We start from the raw sequence: 17,168 nt of genomic DNA on the forward strand, positions 1-17,168 counted from the left end.
GATATTTTTTTTTTCAAAATTTTATAATATTTTCAAATTTATATTTTATTCAAAAATAAAATCATTATTGTTTTCTTAAAAACACATAAAATCATATTATAACATCGACAGTGACAAATAATAAAATAGAACATTAAAATCGAGATGTGTCTCGTTGCATTGCGTGAGTACTCTTCTAGTATATGATATATATATATATATATATATATATAAACAAAAATATGTCATTGAGCGGTATTTAACACATTTAAATCTTATTAAAATACATCAATTGAGAGAGGTGAGGGATCGATTTGTTAAGAATCGATTGACAGAAACGATCAATTAAAGTTAATCGAATGAGACTGGGGGTTTATAAAACAATAAGAGACAAATAAAAGGTTAGTTTACCTCTTACCATATATGAGGACAATAAGAAATAAGTGCTTCTAAAAAATTGAAAAAAATAAACAGTCTGAATAACCCTACTTTTTAACGAATCAAATATAAACGATTGACAAGAGCTTTAAGAAAAACAAGGCATAAATCTCATATGTTCTTCTTCTCTTAGTTTATATAAAACTTTTTTCAAAAAGAACTCAGGGGACAGCTGCTCCCTCTCGTTCCTATGTGGCTCCGCCACTGTCTGCCTTCCCACGATCCCAACTTGGGTAAAAAGGAAAGATGCATTCAATTACAAGACTTTCTTATCTCGTAAACCTGATAGTATCCGTGAGTAGATTAGAGGGACCGGTGGTATGGGACCCCGTTTCATGGTTCAGTCGTAAGGAGAAAGAATCACGTTTCTGAAGGGTGCCAATTATTATATATAAAAAATACCAAACCTTTTTGGTTATATATAATAATTATTGGTGTTTATTTATTATACAATTGTTAATTTATTAATTAATTTAATATAAATTAGAATGACGATTTGTACATAAGAATATTTGTCTTGTAAGCATATGACACATGCCTTTTTGTATTAAACTACAACTAAAACAACTCACTCTTGTTAATTCTCACATGGACTCATACAAAACAACTATTATTCCTCTACTTAAATTTAGTGACGTAAGCAACAACTTTATAAATAAAAAATATTTTTTTTTTTTGTAAAAATAGTTTTTTTCTGGGACCATGTATACTGGGTCGTCTACTAAACACTTACCTTGTTACGCGGGTATGGATTCAATTATTTTACCGCTTGAAAATAGAAGGATTGAGAATTTTACCCGATATAAGGGAAGATAAGGATTGAAAGTTTACCCGGTAACCGCTTATCAGTTATAAATACTTATCATCAATCTATTTTGATGGTAAAAAATGTTGCCTCATAATATGAGTGAGAGTTGTAATTCTTACCAATAAGCGTTTGATAAACAACCCCTTAAATTATTCATATGGTATGCTTTTTATAATTAATGTCATGGATTATTTGCCCTAATTAACTCTATTGGAAAACAAAACTATTAAGAGGGCTAAGTAGGGTATTTTAGTCTTTTCACCTATTTTCCATATAAATATATATTCAAAACTAAATATATGAGTTGTTCTAACTAGGGTGCTCAAAGAAGTGACCAACCCGACCAATCGGCCAACCGGAAAAAACCCAAAAAAGAGCTCAATCTAAGATAACTTAACACATAGTTGATACGAAATTAAACCAACTTGCATCTATTGGATTGTAATTAGGTTATGGTCATTTAAACCCAACCCAACCCGATGAACCTGATGTCTTTTTGTACTATGAATTTAATATGATTGTTAAATCCTTGATTAACATTATGTGCACGTTAGGCATTAAACCAACTTGTAGTTAGCTATACTCAAAATTATATAATTTCAACCGAAATTTTACTTTCTTATTACATGAACCTTCAATTTTTTTTTTGAGTTTGTTAGCTTTTTTGTATGTTCTCATTTTGATTTTACTTCGTTTAAATATACATGCTTAGCTAGATTGTTAAATGATATACCAAAATTTCAACCTGACTAACTCGACCCGAACGGTTTGGATTGGGCTGGGTTATAGTTTTACTTGGTTTGGGTTGGGTTGGGAAAATCATAAACATTGGGTTGAGTTGTTCAAATGTCTTCAACCTAACCCATGTGGAATCCTAGTTCCGACTTCAAACCCCACTACAACCCTACTTTTTATTTCTTACCTCCTTGCTCCTCAACCCAAACACTCAAGAACCTAATTTAGTTCCACATGAACATAAGATCATTGAACAACATTCAAAGAACATTACCTCCTTGTACGACTCTATTGGACAAGTTTGTGCTACAAAACCATATAAATCGAAACCCCTAAATCTAATCAAATTCAAGCAAACAAAACCTTTAGGCGCATGTTCTAGTTGTATCAAATCATTAGAGTGTTTTGCTGTGAAGTTTCAAGTGTAAAAAAGTTGTCTCACGGGTCTCACGAAAACAGACTGGTATGTATGTGTGTGTGTGTATGTGTGTGTTTTCAATGTTTTGAATATGAAACGTGCATGTTATATGTTTACACAATTTAGAACTTTCAAGAATCTTTAATGTATCAATCTTTCATGAAAGAAAATGTCGAGTACGTGTAGGAGATTGTTTATTAAGAAGCCAATAATGATAGATTGGATATCACAAAGATGCAATGGCCAACATATGTAATATATAGTTATGTGTTATGTCAAGTGATCATATAAGCACCGGTACATACTAAGCATCAATGTAATAACCTAAACCCTCGAATTTAAACCTTATAAAAGTCCATACGTGTGGTTGTAAACTTCCTTGCTTTTCAGGGGCTAACTTTGTAAATAGAATATTGAAGGGGAGTAAACCATTCCCCCTTGTTCATTCGGAATCATCCACATTCGAGAGAATAAAAGGAAAGAGAACTTTGGGAGAACATCAAGCTCTCTTGAGGAAATTCATGGAGAATCAAAGGTTTTGGGGTGAAAGAAAGTCTTCTTCTTTAAGGTAAACTTCCTCTTTTAAGCCAGTAATCTCCTCTAATGGAGTTTTTGATTTCTTGTTGAGAGTCTTTGCTACTTTGAGGGATTTTGGTTGAATTTATCATCTCTTTATGTGTAGAGGATTTGTTTAGTGTTTTTCATGAGATTCATTCTAAGAATGCCATTTTGTTGATGAATTCATCAAGGAAAATAAGGGTTTCTAATCTAGAGCATAGATTCTTGGTTTTGATTATAAGTTTGAGTTGATTAATCCATGATTTAAGTGAATGGGATGGAATGAAAATGTTTTAATAGAGATTCTTGATATCATTTGAGCATGAGAATGGTTGTCGATTGTGATTTTTGAGTGAAAATCAGAGCTGTGTAGGAAATGGATGAATCAGTGCAAACAACGCCTGACGCGACCTGCCACGCGACCTAGGGACCGATCGCGGCGCAAGTCGCAATATTTACTATTTCGCGTGTGGTTATGTGTGGTTCATTTCTCGTTTAGATATGGATTCAAAGCTGCGTTCTGGAGAGGTGAAATCAGGATGACAAATGTTGGAAATTGAGTTAATTAAAATGGTATAACACCTCTCATAACTAGTCTAATTAAGGTATTTGGTTTGAACTTTAGTAGCCGTGAGGAAGAGTGGTGGTAGATCGAACACTAGGTGAGTTCCCTTACTCTTTTTCTAAATGTGGATTTGTTGTTTAATATTTCTAAAGCTCTAATTATGGTTTTTTTTTCTTCTTATAACGTGGTGTTTGGCAATGCACAATGGGATTAGTGTACCTTGGTATAGTGGAACCCCTTGACAGTTATTTATTCCACGGGCCATGAATTTCTTTTATGTGCACGCTAGATAGGCATCATCTTGGGTCTTGGTTACGATGTCACAATGGAGTGACAGTGATCTATGAACAATGTGTTAAGCCCGTGCTTTTGAGATTCATTAAACGCTTGGATATTTTGGGTCGTTACAGTGAACTGTTTGATCTCTTGTGTTATATTCTTAAATAAATGTTATGGAGAATTCACTAGATCTTCTGGTTTAACCCTCGTTTTTCAACTTAAATCATTTTCAGGCAGGCGTTTTGTAGAAAGTTCTTCCAAAAGCAAAGGGAAGATGTGAGAGGGTCTAGAGATGGCTTGATATAGAAGAGGAATCTTGATATAGTGTTTATCCGCTGTAAACTATTGTAAAATACTGATTATCTTTGGCTTGTCAGTTGTTGGGTTGTTACTATCAATATACTTGGTGGAAACGTGGTTAACAAAGGTGAACCTCATTTTATTGGTTCAGGTTTGAGATTTCGTTATAAACATGATATGTTGCATTTGCTCATGAGTTTCATAACTTATATACATAATTGTTTTATGGTAAATATTGGTTGCATGTTCTTTGCAATTCTTACCGTTTACAAGTTGTATACAAAAGCAAGTTGAGGAACTTGGTATCTCAGATGCCATGATTTATATATGATATAAATTGTGGAACGTTTAGATGAAAACCATGGACTCACTAAGTGTAACACTGATTAATAGCATTTATGATTACGTTTGTTTACTCGGTTCAGACTAAGTTACGTATTTTAGTTAAACTTAATGTGTAAGAGAGGTTTTTATGTTCTAAGTATTCCGTTGCGTATGTTTATAAGATGTTTTCTAATGTTATTCAGTGTCATGTATTATGTTAAAGCCATCATAGAGATGTTACTGGAACAAACATAAGATGTAATAATATTACGAGGATAATAATTAAAGTTTCAAACATATTCATTTACATTTTTACATTTTTACATTATACATTATTACAAATACAGACAAAATTTCTTATTATTATGTATCCTAGATAGCATAATTGAAATCTTAACAACCATACCCTTCTTTTTATATAAAAGAAAAAAATAGAAAGCGTTTTTGCTTTCTAGTCGTTTCTTGCCTTCACTTTTGCACCAAGATCATGCATATTCACGACTACCGAAAAATTAAGAGAATCCCTCACCAGAATGATGAATCCCGAGCAATATACAACTCTCAGTGCATGACGTATAGCTCCATATAGCACTTCCGCTTTACATTTAAAAAATGTTGCTCACGGAAGTATTCTTGATCACCAAGTATTTCAGCAAATAACGCATGCATTTGGATTCTCCTCTATGCTGTGGTGATGTGGTTGGTAGTTGTAGTTGGTGTAAACCGGAGGGTAATATGGTCTATAATTATAAGGCGTAATCATCCCGACCGGTGGCTGCGGTAGTGCACGTTTCTTTTCTTCCTCCTTACCCTCTTCTTTCTTCTTCGACTCTTCTTTCTTGCCCTCTTCTTTCTTGCCCTCTTCTTTCTTCGGCTCTTCCTTCTTCTCCGCCTTTCCTTCCTCTTTCTTTGGTTCTTCCTTCTTCGGCTCCTCTTTCTTCTCTGGCTCTTTTGCTGGCCCTACTGATATTATATTCGTTGTTGACCAGAACTTTCGGAGCTTGCTAACAACAGTAATTGGATCGACAGATCCAACAACTGTCAACTTCCCTTCCTTCATGTTCATGGTGATTGAATCAATCCCTATAGATGTACGATCCACCAGTTATATTCAGTTATTTACCAACAACGGAAATAAAGTTCTTTCTTACATAAAAGAAAATTTACGTATTTCAACACCCGTGAAACCACCCTCAAAACCAACCCTTTTTTACTGTTTCCATGAAAAGAAGATCGTAAAATATTAACTTCCTATTTTACCCTTTTGGTTCACCAACCTCTCACCAAACAAATTTCACTTGCCCATTAAGCTAGGGGCCAAAAGAGAATGCCAAATAGGACCATTCAGCCACATCATTCTTGTTGAAAACAAATTACAAAATTCACAAAATAAATATAATAATTTTTTTTTTATTTTAATCTTTAATAAAAATAATATTCTTAGATAATATTTTAAAACTAATCGATGTTTATTTATTAATAATCATCATAAATATAAGTAATGTAGATTTTTTTAATAACATAATATTCTTCCATTTTGTCTTGTCATTTTAATTATTCAACTACCACTCGAATGTTTTTATTAATCATATATTAAATCAAGTATTTTTTTTTTCATAATTATTTATAATTTTTGAATACCTTATAATAAATAGAGGGAGATTAATTTACTTACTTTAAATATTTTAAAAACTTATGAATCATCTATTTTATGTAGTATTCATGATAAAATAATTATAAATATTGTTTATCATAAATATATATTACAACATTAATCATGAATACTACATAAAATAAATGGTTCTCAAACTTTCACAATATTTAAAGTTCCTACGTCAAACCATCAGGAGAAAGTACTTTTAATAAAATAGTATTATTCTTTATAACCTTACTTTTTTGCTTTTTTGGAAATTCATGTTTCAATAGCAGCAGTACTGCATAAAATACAACTGTTTGTTGTCGGGAATGCTACTAAAGATCAACAAATGACAAGTCCATGTGGAGTAAGGAAAAAGTAATTCAACTAAATCATGGGAATTTTATTTTCTATTTTTTTATTAATTTGGATATTTAACCCGCTATGCGAGTCGACTAATTCCAAAACGACCACCTGTTTTGCAAATAACCCGGAGTCACCTTCAAAAAAGGTATGGTTTTTCACCTTCAAAATAGATTAGTTTTTTAACCAGAGTAAAAAATTGATTACTGATAACGCTTTCCTGTGTATTCATACTTGAACCAGTTGTGTATTCGAACGGTTTCTTTAACATAAATTGATGTCGTTTAGAGAATTATTATCGAAAACCCTCTTTGATTTATGAACAAAATACGATCAAAACAACGAAATTAAACCAAGAAACTCAAAGAATCGCTGTAAATTTTTTGATTATGGTTACCTGAAAGAGCAGATACGATCTTCAAAGCCCTTCTCTTGTCTTTATCATCGTGCAAATCCAATTTCAGAATGAACTTCTGGAATCAAAATTCAAAAAGGGAGTCAAAATACATGAAGTTACAAAGATCTGCAGAGTTCAAAAGCGTTTCAGAAATCAAGAAAATGCTCCCAAGAGTTTAAAAAACAGAGTAAACAAGAAGATGTTTACATAATGTTCAGAAGAAAAGAGATCTGGGGATTCTGTATAGAATTTGAAATCAAGAACCTGGTTTTGAATTCAAAAACAAAAACAGATGTTTTCAAAGTTTTCTGAAAACAGATTTGCGTTCCATTTTACAGCTAGAAATAGAAAACCCCATCAAGAATCTGAAGGAAAAAAAAAAGCAAAAACATATCGATTGTAAGTTATTGGAAACAGCATATTCGAAATTCCAATTCAGAACTAGAGATCGTAAACCAAAAAGAGAATCATTAAACATCGTAGAGATTCATGGAAACAGAAAGTAGGATGAAAACGTGAAGAATCAAAGGAAGGAATCGAACCTTCATGTGGGTATCTTGAATTTGGGATCAGAGTCCAGAAAAGAAAAAAGGGTGAGTTGAGAGAGAGAGAGAGAGAGAGAGAGAGAGGGAGGGAGAGAAATGGTGGAAATGGAAATGGAAATGAATAATGATTTCGTTGAAAAAAGGTAGAAGATTTATGGACAGAAGTATGAAAAATTCGAATCATAACAAGAATTTGCAGAGTAGGAGAGAGAAAACAAAACCACTTATGAAAGAGTTGCTTCACTTGTATTTTTATTTCACAATTTAAAATTTATTGTATCTAAAATTGTTACATTTCCACGTCGACTGTACAGGGGTGTGCATCGAGCAGGTCGGATAGGTTTGGATGTACAAACCAAAAATACAAATTGGATTTTGGATGTGGAAATCAAGCCCTAAATTCTGGGTTTTCGATTTCTTATTGCTTTAGGTTTGGGTTAGGGTCAGTTGGGTTCGAGTGTGTATTATATGCAAAAAAATAGAAAAAATTAAAAATAAAAATAAATCAGAAGGGTGGTGTCTGATTGGTTTGATCTTGGTCCAAAGGTCAAAAGTAACTGCAACTCTCAGGTTCAAATCCAAGGAGGAATAAAAATCCCCTTATGGCCACGGAGGTTCAAATGCGATGACTTCGGGCTATTTGCAAAGCAGGTGGTCGTCCTGGAATTAGTCGGCTCGCATATCGGTTGGATATCCAGGTTAATCAAAAATGTATATGTATATATTCAAGTGATTATGAGGCTGAATTCAATCGATATTAGGTTTAGAATTTATGATTTTCCAAAGATAACTAGGTAAATAAAAATATTTATATACTATTTTAAATTATATATATGTATATTTTTTGGTTTTCGATGGGGTCGGATGACCAAAAATTATACCTAACCCGAATCTAATATCTCTTCAAAGGTCGGGTTTTGGATTTTCGGATTTAAGGGCGTTTAGATTTTACACACACCTCATTTAATAACCCATAATCAGATATTGGTAACTAACTATCTGCAACTTACGATTTAAAACAAAATTTTCAAATGCTTAAATATTATTTACCGGATGAAAATGGTAAAATTTATAATCTCTATTCATGCAGTAACATCATTTTGAATGTATTCAATTTAAATTGGTATTTTCTCCATTCCAATTATTGTGAAGAGACATTTACAATCGTTAGTCTTGAGCAGTTTATTTGTGAAAATGTATGTAAGTATCCAGGTAACCAATTAAAAACTAATTTTAGATTAAAAAAGTTTCATGTCACTAACCATGTCAGCAAATAATACTGAGTTAGATACCACATCACTCGCCACATCATAATGATAACCGGTTAATGCTTCAACCTGGCACCCATGTACTTAAATGTTTAAAACTTTACATCTTAGGTACCAACATGAAAGTTCTGAAAATATGCTACACAAAATGGGAATCAAGTTAAAATACGTTATTTTTTCATGCAATTTGTACTATAAAAAATTGGCATGGAACATTAGAAAACAGAAAAACATTTAGAGTACCAACAAGGTAAACAATAAAGACTCCAATGGAGTGTTGTCTTGGTTCACGTATCACAAAAATTTACTACAAACACGTCAGTAGATGATAAGAGTGTCAATTTTAACTCTAGCAACACATTGATTGCAATTGAATTACTTTAGCCACATTCGCAAGATTTCTATTATACTCGTCGGTTTTAGCCAAACAGATAATATTTTTTTCATAACTGTTTTAAAATATTAAGTTTGAATCTCAAATTTAAATATATTTACTGATAAACTACAAGACGTACTAGAAAAAACAAAGCACAATTTTTACCATCTTCGTTACTCTTTTTTTTTCAAAAATAAACTTTTTTACATGTTCAGCGTTTCATAAATATTCTTAATTAGGGTTTGGCGGAACCAAAATAATTGAATCAAGACAGGAACCAACTAACTGAAATCGGCTATAGTCGGCGACTTTTTGTCATATACTTTTCAATAAAAACCATTTCTAAGTCATAAAGTATCCAAAAATTATCCGTTCAGTTTAATTCAAATGAAACATTGAACCAATATTTCTTCTAACTTGCAATGATATCGTTTTGGATCTACAAATTTCGAACAATAAAACCCCTGATTTGTGTTTGATTCATGGTTCCATGAGATCAAACTATTTCATAGCAATTTTATGACACCCCAAAATGGGAAGCTAGAAAAAGGAGGAGGCATGAATGCTAGAGAACTTGAACAATGAAGTTCAGGGGGGTTAAAGTAAGAAATAATTAAAGTCAAGGGTTTAACCAGAAAATGGCACAAATACATTCAAATGAACTTGGTGTGAGGAGTTGGAGGGTGGCAACCCTTGTGAGGACCAATATTCAAAGGAAATAACAAAATCAATTGCCATTTCACAAAAGAAAGTCCACATATAAGTCAATGAATTGAAAGAAAATACAAGTGGAAGGAAGTCAATGAGTTCTTTGTGTTCAAGGAGTGTTCCTTTGAAATTAAGGTGCTAGTTGTATGATTCTTCGGTAAGCTCTGAGTAAGAGTTCGCATGCTAGGTCGTTATGATCAAGCCAAGTGAGCCCAAGTCGCCACACCAAGTCATGTTGACCAAGGTTGACTAGACAAAAAGATGATCTGAGAAATGTAAACTTGAGTTTGATAATATATAGTACTAGTGTGATATGATTTATGTCGGCACTTAGAGGCTCTCCGGCTCACTAGTATGTGGTGAGGGGATTCAAGGAGGTCTGCTTTCATACTGATTTCGTTTGCTTTTGGAACTAAGATTCCAATGGTCAAAAGTACAAGGAGGTCTCAGGTTCAAATCCAGGGAGCGATAAAAATCCCCTTGTGGCTACGGAGGTTCAAATGCGGTGACTCCGGGCTATCTGCAAAGCAGGTGGTCGCCTTGGAATTAGTCGGCTCGCATAGCGGGTTGGATATCCAGGTTAATAAAAAAAAGATTCCTAAGAACAACGGTGTTTGTATATGTTGGAAGCAAGTCTACACTAATTCAGTGCATGTCAGTTCCTATATATGAGATACACATGTATATATGCTTGTCTTTAAGCATGATTACGGTCATCAATGGGCATACTATGTTTTATGTTTTAAATCTTATATATGCTAAAGTACGTTATACTTTTAACGTAATGTCGATATATAACGGAAAATTTGTGGCTTGTACAGGGATACCAATAATGTGTTGGTGGGAAATCACAGAATATGAATCTTAGTCGATACATATATCAGAAGTGGTACTTTTTTTCGAATTAGTATATGTTAATCAAGACATTCTCGAAGACACCTTTAAGTTTAAGTAGTTATGAACAAAGCAATGAAGCCCCCAACATGCCAAGTAGATGTATGGGATCTCGTTTGCTTTGTTAATCTCCTAGATACATTGTAATGTCTTTTAAGGTTAAAATAATGTAGCTACATTTATGCCTGGGAAATTGACCGAAATGACCAATTCTCCTATATGATTTGGTCTCCTAGTCATTCTTTCCTGGTTTTACCCAAATGTCACTACATCCGTAAGTGGTACCTCCCACCTAGCTAAAAGACAAAAAAAAAAAAAAAAAAARAATTTACAAGTTCTATCGAGGTTAGCAAGTGGTACCTCCCCCACTTGCTAACCTGGGCAAAAATTGTGAAGGTGCCACTTGCGGACCTAGGTATAAATTGTTATTTTTTGACTTTTAACTAGGTCCACAAATGAAGAAGATACTATTTGCAAAAGTAGTGACATTTTGGTAAATAAATAGAAGAATGATTAGAAGACCAATTCAAATGCTATTTCGACCAATTACCCTATATATCCATCATTATGATGTTAATTAGAGTTCTTATCGTTATTTAATATTAGACTCGGTTTATAATAATCAACGCACCCATTTATCTTTACTAGAATGATACTCGTGCAATGCAACGAAATAAATCTTTATTTCAATGTTTAGTTTTTATTCTGTCTTTATCGAGATAATACGATTTTAAAAGTTTTTTTTGTCAAATGAAATATAAATTTGAAGATAGTATAAAAATTTGAAAAAAATTAAATCGATATTAGTATCAAATTAATTATCTAATAGTTCTCGTTTTTTTATGTAACTTTTTTAATTCAATAATTAATATTTTGTTAGAACTCAATGATTATCTTAATTATATTTTAGATTTTCTATATTTAAAACATATGTTTATCATGTATTTGATTATGTTTATCTGCAGTTAGTTACACGAATTTATAGATAGAGCTTTAATAAGTTGTACATACGCAAAATTACTTGTAATCTAGAATTTTAAGTAATATGCATTAATAAACAGTATTATAATCATAAAAAATTGTTTTTAAGAATTTATGTCAAATGTTTTATAATATAGTATAGATATATTATCTTAGGGGCCGTTTACCCAAATACTTATTGAGAGGAGTCAATACTATAATCTATTATTACCATATGAGATTGTAGTATATTAAAACGGTACCGTATGCAACAATTTACCCGGTGAACGCTTACCCATGTAATAGTCATCACCATCACTTACCAGGTAAGACTCTCTATTCATGTCATCGCTCTTACCAGGTAAGGTTTTCATCCCTTATCATATGCATCAAGTGAGGAAAGTAACCCGATCCACACTTTTCGAGTAACTATTTAATAAACTGAACCTTAGTTTTTTAACAGTCGCAAGAAAGAGGGGTGGTTGGACATGCTCAATATTGAATTTCAAATTAATTTATGTTTATATTCATCCATCTTTTGATGTTAGCTTCTAATTAAAGTACCAAAATAAATTATTTTTTAAAATTTATTATATATATACATACATATATATATATATATATACATACATATACACATATATATATATATATATATACCTTCTTTTGAGAATCCATTAAATTATGATAACCTTAGAACTTGTAATAACATCATGTGTAGAATCTAATATATTGATTAACATATATTTATTTTACAATATGTTTATTTTACATGTACATGGTTCACAGTGTAAACTTTTGGCGTGTTCAATATTCTAAAAAACGTGCCTTCGGCGCCACCATGACACCGAGGCTCAACACTACCGCCACGTTAACCCCTTTGGCGTGGAGATAAGGCGCAACCATGCCCCTACATTAACCCCATGGCGCCTTATGGCGTTACAAGTGATGATGTTATAAGATATGGGAAGAAATTTGCAGCTTTTAAAACTTGGATAGGAGTAAATGTAAATATAACTTTATAGTTTATATGGACCAAATATTTATTCAACAAAATGGACAAAAGAAAAAGAAAACCTAAATTACTTCTCAGAACATCCTAGTAAAAATTTATTAAGGTTTTTACGTTATATTCACAATATGTTTACATTATGTGCACGATGTATATGTTAATATGGAGACAGGAGAGAGAGAAAGAGATAAAGATGAAATTATTTTTTAAAAATGCATTAATTTTCCTTAATAAATAACAATGATTATTCTCTTAATTACTTCATTAATAATAATTATCTTAAATTAATGGTATAGAATGGATCTCAAGAATCTCACATATTTTAGAATTCTCAAATGATTAAACCCCTATATATAGAGAGAGAGGGGTGAGTTATTATGTAACCTTTTATATTTGTACAACTAATATAACTCAATCTTAACCGTCCATTTAATTTCATGAATATGTGAATTTATAAAAGTTTTGATTGTTTTCTAATATTAAGTATTAATCATAATTAGTGAACCACCTCATTTGTACAACCTACCTCATTTGATTTAGAATACAACCTACCTCATTTGTACAGCCATTGTAACTCAATCTCAACTATACATTTAATCTAAGGAATATGTAGTTGCATTGATTGTAAAATAACCTACATATCATTTCCATGAATATTTCACCTTATTGAATTATACTGATTGTAAGAATATAATAGATTTCATTTGAAACGTATTATATATAAATTAGAAAAGTACTCGTGCAATGGATCGAGACATATCTTGATTTCCGTGTTTTGTTTTATTTCTTTTTTATGTCGATATAATACGGTTTTATTTGGTTTTGAGAAAGCGATAATGTTTTTATTTTTGAAAAAAAAAATATCGATATCAATATCAAATTAATATTTTTAAAAGTTATTGTGTTTTGGTGTAATTTTCTTAATTCAATTTTTTTAATTATAATTTTATTTAGGTTTAGTAACAAAATTTTTTAATTTAGATTTAATAATATAATTTTTTATGAAGATAATAACTAAATATTCTGTTAGAACTCAATGATTATTCTAATTATATTTTAGATTTTTTATATTTACAAGGAAATATTTATCCTCTATTTGATTATGTTTATCCGCAGTTAGTTACACGAATTCAAACATAGAACTTTAATAAGTTATACTTATGCAAAATTTACTTGTAATCTTGAATTTTAAATAATATGCATCAATAAACAGTACTTTAAGTATAAAAAATAATTTTTAAGAATTTTTATCAAATATTTTATAATATAGTATAGATATATAAAGTGTAATGTGATGGATGGATGGATGGTTTTAGTTCGTAGGTCTATTCCGCTTGCATCACCACCAATGTCTATTTGGGGTTGGTGGTACCCATAATTATTCTACATTTATCAATTAGAACGAAATATATCCGCAAATCAAATCTAATCCTGTGTGCCGATTTAATTATGTACAATTAATTAAGCGCTATATCTTTTAACGTCATCCATTTATTAAATAAGTTATGTTTTAACAAAAAGCTTGTTTTAGGCTAATAACCTTATAAAACGTTACAACTTTTTTACGTTTGATAAAAACCTACATCTAATAATTATAACGTCACTCAATTTCTTTTCGTTTTTATATTATTATTTTTATTAACTTAGATATTCAACCTACTATGTGAACTAAATAATTTCAAGATGAACACCTATTTTGTGAGTAGTCTGAAATCACTGTATTTAAACTTTCGTAATCACAAAAAAAAATTTATTCCTGCTTAAATTTAAACATTAGACTTCTAAACATTTTTCATGTTTGAAACTTGAGTTCAAAGCAAACCATAACCACCGTTATTATATATTACCGCCACCGAGCATATTTAGTTTGACTCTTAGGTTGTCGGTGATAGACGTGGGCCATTCAAGAATTGAAAAAAGAGTACTTAAAAGATATACATAACATGAACAATGTATTAATTATTTAATATAATTTTTTATTGAAGATATATATTATTATTCTACTTTTATATTTTATAGTAGAAATAAAAAATAAGAGATGGTTTGGATCGTAGAAACGCGAATACCCACTCTTGGTCGTAAATCTGCTTTGGATCTGGATTGAAGGTCGAGTTATTGATTTTCTGAGTTAGTTTTCATGTTTCAGTGTACGGATTATTGTATAATATTTAAATTGATTTGTAAATTAATAAAGTAAAAGATATATTTGTTAATTCAATATTGTACGACGATGGCTTGAATGAATTTGACCAAAGAAAATATAATCGGTTTGTTGCCCACAAAGAGAAATCGCTTTTTCTACCTTGACTAAACTTAACATGTTTATCGTGATCTTAAAAGGTTTATGTGAAAATGGTTTGTAACTGGCAATTTTTAAATCGACGAAATTAATGAAGATGAAATGTTCATTCCATATGTACATATAATATCATCCAAAGTCCTTTGTTTTTATGAAGTCTCTTAATCCTTTTCATATTTAATTTGTAATATATATATATATATATATATATATATATATATACTAGTTGTGTACCCGCGCAATGCGGCGGGAACCATGAATTTTAACGATTTTGAAGTTCCACTGGTTTTATAAGATAAGATTTAACGATTATATAAGTTACACTTGGTCTTTACATATTAATACAATTTGAATAAATAAGAGTTATGGTTACAATTACAGACTATCGATGAAAAGAATTGTATGACAGTTTAAAATCCAATATATTTAAAATCCAACATATTTAAACGACTCCACAAATATGTTCGATTTACACCAAGAGTAAAGAACCAAGAAACTTGAGTTTTAAGATAAACACTCAAAACCAATAAAGAAAACTACAAATTTGACAGATCATAAGCCATGAAAAGACCAAAAAAATAGGTTTTAGAATGAAATTTCAACTGCTTACCATCTTTCTTGTCCAAAAATTCAGATTAAGGTTGAATTAATACATGTGTATATATATATATATATATATATATATATTTAAAAAACCCAAGAACATATTAATTCAAAACATATTATACAGTGGAATTCGGACAGCCTAACCCCAAAATATATAGTATAAATCATAAATTAAGTCAAAAACTATAAAAGTATAAATCGTAAATATTAAAAATATTTTTTCACAGTATATATAATATATAATAATATAATTAAGTAAAAACTATTCAATATTGGACTCATTTCGAAGGTATTAACGAGACGATTAGAATGGTGTAACTTGTTAAAATAAAAATTTATTTTTTAAGCATGTTTTAATTGATATACGATTATGTATATTAATTTGATAAAAGTCTAAACTGAAACATTTAAAAATAAAGAACGTAAAGTAAATTAATTAACTAATTATATGAGTATAAAGTGTAAATTTAAAATTATATTTAAAAAAAACGGTTGTGAGAGGGTGAGTGTATGCGAGGAGAGAAGGGGGTGAAAAAGTGAAAAAGTAATATAAAGGGTATCTTGGTCATTTAATATTTTAAGACTTTTGTTAAATTTGTTTTATAAGATAGTATATATATATATATATATATATATATATGATTTGAGATCATGTGAGAGAAGACTGTTTTCGTGAGACACATGAGACATGATTTTTATACTTGAAACTTCACAGCAAAATACTGTGAAGGTAACCTTTACAATGTTTTTGCTGTGAAGATTTAGTTTTTTTTATCTTCACAAAATTTTGTTGTGAAACTTCAAATATAAAAATCGTGTCTTACGAAAGCAGTCTTATTTCACGTGAATCCAATTATATATATATATAACTATTAAAATTTGTTTCTCTATTTTAAAAATAATTTTTAAAAAATTATTAAAGCAAAATATTTGTTTAAAATTCTTATTTTCACATTTTAGAGAAACTATTGAAAACCATAAATTAGTTTTATGTTGCATTTTGAATTTGTTACAAACTAATATGAAATTATAGTTTAAAAAATCAGTATTACATGTAAATCGAAATATATATTTTCAGCAACCAAGTCGGCGTGGCTCTTCCAGCCGCCGATATCGCTGCCGTACAATGTAGAAATTGATGGCTGTCTTTTGCTTACTTCCCCTCTCAATTTCAATAAAATTGACTTTCTTAACTTATTCTACAACAATATTTAATGATGATATTATTGAGTAATATGAATTGGCCGGAGTAATTACAAATGAAAATAAATAATATTTGTAATTAAATTTTTTATTTTTTAGAATTTTAAGAAAAAAAATAATATGTTTTTAAGGAAAATATATATATAAGGAAATAATTAAAAATAGATTATTTAAATTTTAAATTCTTAATCATTTTATCTATACTATCTTATAAAGCATTTGACTAAAACTCTTAAAAACTCTTAAAACTCTTAAAAACTTTTAAACTCGTTCATTCCTAAACGATTTCATCCCTATCCGATTTCATCTCATATCTGAATTCGTGTAACTAACTGCAGATAAACACAATCAAATACACGATAAACATCTTATTTTAGAATATAAAAAATTTAAAATATAATTACGATAATCATTGAGTTCTAACAGAATACTTAATTATTATCTTAATAAAATGTTATATTATTAAACCAAAAATAATTATTTCATTAATAAACTTA

At 30.3% G+C, this 17,168-nt stretch overlaps 1 protein-coding gene across 1 annotated transcript; it reads right to left on the bottom strand.

Moving 5' to 3' along the window:
* Positions 1-4,799: 4,799 nt before the first annotated feature.
* LOC112523229 (heavy metal-associated isoprenylated plant protein 39-like) lies at positions 4,800-7,446 on the bottom strand. Its single transcript, XM_025132751.1, has 3 exons — positions 7,343-7,446; positions 6,801-6,876; positions 4,800-5,487 (listed from the first exon to the last, which is right to left on the bottom strand). The coding sequence occupies exons 1-3, from the start codon at positions 7,346-7,348 to the stop codon at positions 5,054-5,056; spliced, it is 516 nt and encodes a 171-aa protein (XP_024988519.1). The 5' UTR covers positions 7,349-7,446; the 3' UTR covers positions 4,800-5,053.
* Between the last annotated feature and the right edge of the window lie 9,722 nt (positions 7,447-17,168).

Source organism: Cynara cardunculus (assembly GCF_001531365.2).
Source record: "Cynara cardunculus var. scolymus isolate 2C chromosome LG 12, CcrdV1, whole genome shotgun sequence".
Taxonomy (NCBI): domain Eukaryota; kingdom Viridiplantae; phylum Streptophyta; class Magnoliopsida; order Asterales; family Asteraceae; genus Cynara; species Cynara cardunculus.